The sequence below is a fragment of the Diadema setosum genome, chromosome 7 (genome assembly GCF_964275005.1).
Source record: "Diadema setosum chromosome 7, eeDiaSeto1, whole genome shotgun sequence".
NCBI classification, from domain to species: domain Eukaryota; kingdom Metazoa; phylum Echinodermata; class Echinoidea; order Diadematoida; family Diadematidae; genus Diadema; species Diadema setosum.
The window spans coordinates 27,427,299-27,434,057 of NC_092691.1; the positions used below are offsets into that span (position 1 = coordinate 27,427,299).

At 42.1% G+C, this 6,759-nt stretch overlaps 1 protein-coding gene across 1 annotated transcript; it reads left to right on the forward strand.

Moving 5' to 3' along the window:
* The first annotated feature begins 254 nt into the window (after nt 1-254).
* Nucleotides 255-6,494, forward strand: LOC140230836 (uncharacterized). The gene is made up of 2 exons (XM_072310978.1): nt 255-434; nt 4,260-6,494. Exon 2 carries the CDS (start codon nt 4,398-4,400, stop codon nt 5,994-5,996), a length of 1,599 nt encoding a protein of 532 aa, XP_072167079.1. The 5' UTR covers nt 255-434; nt 4,260-4,397; the 3' UTR covers nt 5,997-6,494.
* Nucleotides 6,495-6,759: the final 265 nt, after the last annotated feature.

The window sequence follows — 6,759 nt, forward strand, 5'->3', positions numbered from 1 at the left end:
ATACTTGCCAAGGGGTCTACGAGCACAAGTCAGCCGTAGTAGCTCAATGCTTCAGCTCAGGCCTGATACATATTCATCATGTTCATACTATACTTCGTATTTTAACTAGACATGCTGTCATTCAAAAAGTGAGATTGCGCAGCGAGCAGTCGGAAAAGGCGGCTGCTTCAAGATTGATCACTCGCCGATTTCCCAGCGTTCTCTCTCGGTAGCGCTCTGCCAACTCGCAAAGAATAACAATGGCAGCAGCCGTAGTCCAGAGCCAGAATGCGCCCTTGCGTGCAATGTGGATCACGTGTCACCTCCACCTTGCAGTCGCGCCACTCGGTGCGTCGACGACGCCGATGTCGAAGTCGCTTTGCGCACGCGCATTGGGATTTTGATGAGGAAAATCGATGTAATTTGCTTAGTGTTCCTGCTGTCCGTGAATTCAGGTAAGGAAGAACGTGGCGAAATTCCTTTTTTCTTGCATGTATTCTGTTCAGGTTTAGTTGTATCATCTTATCCTATATCTTACCTGTATGTTAGATTTAAAAAAATCCATTGAAAATGCTGTAAGTGTCGTTTAAGGTCGGGAAGCTATTCGCATTCGTGTTCTTCCTGCGTGTTGGGAGTGCATAGAATGGGAGCAATTGTGTGGTCCCATACGTAGTAAAAGACGCTGCTTTGCTAGTGACGTTCAGTTCAGATCAGCGTTGATATGGGAACTTGTTTGGCTATCGTTGAATGCTACTGTCTAATCGTTTCCACCTTCTAGTTCTTGCTGAACACTCGTAGCTTTAATGTTCGTCCTATTTGACGTGTAAATTGACAGTGGCAGTGTGATCTGAGAATCAATTGTTAGGAAATGGATATTTGATTAGGATGGACTTCTCTGTTAACTGGCATGATGGCAGCAGCACTCGGCAGTTTAATCGATGACAAAGTGATTTCCCTGACTGGGGAATCCCTCAATACACCATCTGTCTATTCTGTCTATTTTTGTACAAAGTTACACATTGGGCATACTCGTGAAATAGGCCCCACCACTGCACTGCGTGCGCTGTACTAATAATACTGCGGCTTTCTAGGGTTCCTGCTCGTGAATTCAGCCCCTCTGGCACTGTGTTGTGTGTGACGTTTGATGACGGTAAACTTAAAAGGACAAGTTCACCTTCATAGACATGTGGGTTGATTGAATGCAGCAATATTAGTAGAACACATCAGTGAGTGTTTGAGGAAAATCGGACAATCCATGGCATTACAAAAGTTATGAATTTTTTAACTTTCTGCTCAGTCATGGCTGGATGAGAAGACTACTAGAATCTATAGCTTGTAATGTCACATGTGTACAACGATATAATGAAAGAGTGAAGAAAATTAAACATATTTTCACTTTTCTCGCATCACAAAAGAACATTCGACTTCTCTCTTTCAGAAGGCAGGGGGAATATACGTCTGTAACAAGTCGAAGAAATGTGCACTTTATTCAAAAAGTAAAGTTTTGTGAAATTCTCTTTTTATTTTCCTTACATCGTTGTACGCATGTGACATCATAGACTGTAGTAGTCTTCTCATCCAGGAGGGACTGCTCAGAAACTTAAAAGATGCCTAACTTTGGAACGAATTGTCGGATTTCCCCCAAACTCTCACTGATGTGTTCCACTACTAGTATTGCTGTATTCACTCAATCCTTATGTATATGAAGGTGAACTTGTCCTTTAAAGGGAAGATAAACCCCAAGAGCAATGTGGATTGAGTGAAAGCAGCAACATTAGTAGAACACATCAGTGAAAGTTTGAGGAAAATCGGACAATCGATGCAAAAGTTATGAATTTTTAAAGTTTTGATGTTGGAACCGCTGGGTGAGGAGACTACTAGAGGTTATGACGTATGAGTGGACAACAATACCAAGAAAATATAAAGAAAATTCTGCAAAAATCCATTTTTCATGAAAATTACAAATTCCATCAACTTGATATTGACATATGTTAAGGGTAGCAATTATTCCCCCTGCTTTATGAAAGCGGTTGGTCCATTGCTCTTTCATGATTGTAGAAAAGTGAATATTTGTTGAATTTCCTTTATATTTTCTTTGTATTGTTGTCCACTCATACGTCATATCCTCTAGTAGTCTCCTCACCCAGCGGTACCTACACCAAAACTTAAAAAATTCATAACTTTCACATCGATTGTCCGATTTTCCTCAAACTTTCACTGATATGTTCTACTAATGTTGCTGCTTTCACTCAATCCACATTGTTCTTTGGGTTTACCTTCCCTTTAAGCACAGTGGTGGGGCTTTCATCCACAGTATAATACATGTGAATGCGACCCCACCAAACAATGTTTACGCGACACAGCGGCAGGGCCGATTTCCACAGCATAGCATGTTTCTTGCTTCTTTCCCATTTTCCTTTTTTCTTCAACATTTTATTCTTGGAAGGACTTCCTAATAATGTCCCTTGACTCGACTAATTTAATGGCCAATTAAACCATAAATACAATCCTAACCTAACCCTAACCCTGTTAACCTAACCTTGCTTGTTCACACACTGGTGCACGCATACTGCAATGGGGCAGATTTCATGATTTTGCCACACATTGTATGCAAAAAAGAGGGGGAAAAAAGGGAAAACAAGTGACAGTAGTCTATACAAAAAGAGCTGATACGGTACATGGCACTGAGCAGGCATAGGAAACTAGTTCTAGGTATATGACATGGTCAAGAACTAAATTACATGATAGGAAATCTAGCTGTCATAAATTCACAGTATGATATTTTTAGTTTTAATTCATAAGTAGAGTTATCAAGCAATATATTTCCAGGTAGGGCCCTATATGTACACCTTGTTTACCTAATTTTAACCTTAAATCAATAATTTACAATGTTACAAATATTCATTTTCCAAAATGTAGGTATTGATAAAATGATATACAGTTTAGGTGTTTGTACAAACCTATACATGTAGTTCAGCATTTAGTATTTTTAAACAGACCTTGCAGTTATTCTGTACACATAAATATTTAATTTGAACTAATGTAATCTATAGATATTTTTTTTTTCTGTCTTTGTATTAATGTATGGTCCTTCTTTTGGTCATTATGTATAGTCAATAAAATTCAGCCTTTGTACTGTGATAAATAAACTACCATAAACCATAAAATTGAAGTAAAATGAACAAGATCTCCTGTTGGACATCTTAGTGCCCACAGCCAGTGATTAACAAGACTGTTGATGAATATGTGATACATGTATGTACTAAACTCGGTTTTAAAAGGCCTTGACAACCAATTCTCTTGTAGCCCCTCCCAGTGTTACATTGTTAATTTGCTTAGTAAAATGTATGTTGATTTTAAAAGTCCTACATTTTGACCAGCAGTGTCCTACGGTTCCAAATCACTGATGGTAGATTATGAAGGTGGTAGATGGCAGATCATGCTGATCATATGGGACACCACTACTATATTGCATTGTTATACAGGGGAAAGATAGACAGGGTGGCAGTTCCACTCGGGGTGGGCCCCATGTACGAAATTATCCTTTATCATAACTTCTGTGAAAATGCACTCTGATCAGATTTGGCCGGAATTGTCTGCAGGGTTGCTGAATGCAGAGTTACTGAAAAGGTACCTTTAGTACCTGTGTGTATTGTTTGTAGAAAGAAACCTGTATAAGGTAAAGAATTGATAATACAATGCACACTGCAATTGTTTGTTAGGCCCTTGAAAGAGGTATTTACAAGTGAATGACCGTCAAAGCGCGCAACAGGGAAGTTATATCATACAGTAGTTGAACTTGTCTTTCAGCAGCTCTCATGACCATCACCTACAGACCTACAGAAACCAGTATTTGACTCTCGTGCTTGAATTATGTGCATGATATTAATATTTAGCAGCGTGGCAAAGCACTAATAAGAATATCTCTGGTTTCCTGGGTGTGTTAAAAGATACCTATGTTTATGAAGAAAGCAAAAAAAATGTCACATCTGCATCATTAGAAATACAGTACACTCCTGTTATAACGAACATTGTTATAACGAAATTCTTGTCAGAACAAAATAACAATTCAGGTCTCCAAATTTTCATCTGTATAACTATCCTTTATATACTCTACTGTTCAGCCATAATGATTTTTTTTTTTTTTTAACAAGAAAGAAAACTGCTGGTCCCAAGGAATTTGTTATGACAGGAGTGGTCTGTTAACTCTTCAAACAGAATTTCTTATTCCGTAATGCAGTCTACCATCATTTCCCTTTGTTTTTGCGTTTTACTTACAGGCCGTATTAAAGGGAACCACCATAGGAAGCATAGGGAGATAAGGGAAGAGTTCATGGCAAACGGGTGACGAGTAGCAGAGAACTGTGGTGCTTGCTCCCCCTGCACGTGCATGGAAAGTCTCGTGAAAGTCCATTCAAATGGCTGGCAACACCAAATCTCCCCTGGAGCGAATCTGTCGTGTTCTCTCAAGCAAGAATAAGAATGTGGAGGAAAATGACAATCAGGGTGACACGGAACGCCTCTCTAATCCCGTCACGTCGGCCCTTCAGTATCGCTACCAGTGCGACAAGTGCGATCAGTCGTTCTCGTCGAAAGGAAGCTGCTGGAACCACAAGAAGCGCGTGCACCCAACGGACGACGACCTGACCAAGCACTGGAACACCTGCGATCACTGTGGCAAGAGCTTCTTCTACAAGAAGCAGTACGACATGCACATGAAGAATTGCGCAGGTGGCATGCAAGAGGAGACTCTGCTCCGCTGTCCCATGTGCTCTTTCACTTGTCTGGAAAAGTTGGACCTTGCTGACCACGTGATGAACCATGATCACGAGCAGGAGATTGTAGAGGTGACTCCAGATGATGACGCACTGGAGCCGCATGTTTTAGAGGAGGCCATGTACACCAGAGATAATAACGGCCAATATTACGGGGATATTGCCGCATCCAGTCCGACCATGTTTGCCGATGATGGCACGACTGACGAAGCAGACATCGAAATAAAACAGTCAGAGAAAGGGACCTGGCAATGCCCAATGTGCCCGATCCGCTGCACGGAGAAAGAAGATGTCAAGATCCACATGAAAGATAGGCATCTCAACAAAGTGCGCAAACATGCTTGTAGTATCTGTAAACGTGCTTTCACTCATAGCTCTGGACTTAAGCAGCATATAACACGTGTCCATGGAGTGCCTGGACCCCCACCTGACCCCGACGGGGCCAAGTACTTCAAGTGTGGACTGTGTGGCAAGGCCTTCTCCCTGGTTCGCAGCCTTATTAGTCACTGGCCTACCCACAAGCTGCAGACCAGCAGCAGTCTGGAGAATTTCCAGTGCATCCTCTGCAATGCTTTCTTCCAGCTTCCCTCACAGCTCCAAGATCACTTCATCAAGCAGCATCCGCAGGAAGCAACGTTGGGCTCTGTTCCGGCAACGCCCACCTCGTCTTCTGAGAAGCGTAGTATCCAGGAAGTTTCGGGCGAGTCGGGACCTCCTCTCAAGATGGAAAAACTTGATGATGCTGCATCTGATGAGGATAGGGACTCTTCACGAGGGGTACCTGGACTCTTGTCAAACCAAGAAATTGTGGACGCGGATGAACAGCCAAGTGCGGCCACTCGCAAGATGCGTGCAACCACCTCGGCGTCGAGCCCGACCAACCGCATCAACCACTCTTTCCAGACGCAGAACAATGCCCGGGATGCAGATGTGGACGATCGTCCGCCCAGCCACATCAGCAGCATGACGGGTTCGGAGCCCTCCAAGGAGGCAACAGTCGACGGCGGCAACGATGACGCTGAGCCCACCAGTTCCCAGTCCTGCGTCAGCTGCATGGAGAAGTCGGGGCGGCTCCTTTCCAGCTGCAAGCATTGCGGCATCTACTTCACGGACTTTGTCATGCACACTCTGCACATGGGTCTGCACGGCCAGGAGCATCCATTCCAGTGCCACCACTGTGGCAAGAACTGCGGGGACAAGTATAACTTCTTCACCCATGTCTACAGAGAGTCGCACATGTGAATGGAACGGTGGCCATAAGAGCTCCTTCTCTTTCTGCTGTGTGAGTCTTGGTTGTAAATAACTGGAACGACTGACGTAAAGCCTTCACAGTTCAATTGCCTTAATTGTACCATTACAGTGTTCGTAAATTATTGTCTGTAGATTTACGGGAGTTCTCGCAATCTAATGCTATGCTTTATTGTAGGTCAGCTCAGATGCCCCATTTGCTGACATTTTGTTTTTGTGAAATTTCGAATAAGGCAAATTAAGTTATAGGGCAATTCCGCAGTTAGGTGGACATGACATGGATAAAAGAAATGTGCCTCTTTATCATACCCTTTAATCTAGGTATCAACTAATGCCATGGATGTTCACCAATCATTAGGGTCTTTCAAATTCAGTAGATTTTATTTTTCGTATTCATTGATTTTGTGAGATCTAAAACCATCATTTAAAATGTACATGTGGGACTGGGGACGCTGAAATTCACTTAAATGCAAATTACAGTGGGTTCCTTTGAAATTTTTTCCTCAAAGTTTTGCTATAGGGTAAAAGATGAATACATTTAAATACTCCGGAAGTCATGTGACATTTTGTCAATTACAAAAGGGTGAAATGACCTGCGGAATTACTCCGGACAAATGTAACGTTACTAACCGTAACGTTACTAACCATGCTTTTGGGGGTCTAGCTAAAAAATTATTGGTCGAACTGCTAAAAAAATTTGCATGAACATTTGTCATGATGAAATAAATAAAATTAATTAAACACTTTGTTTGAAGTA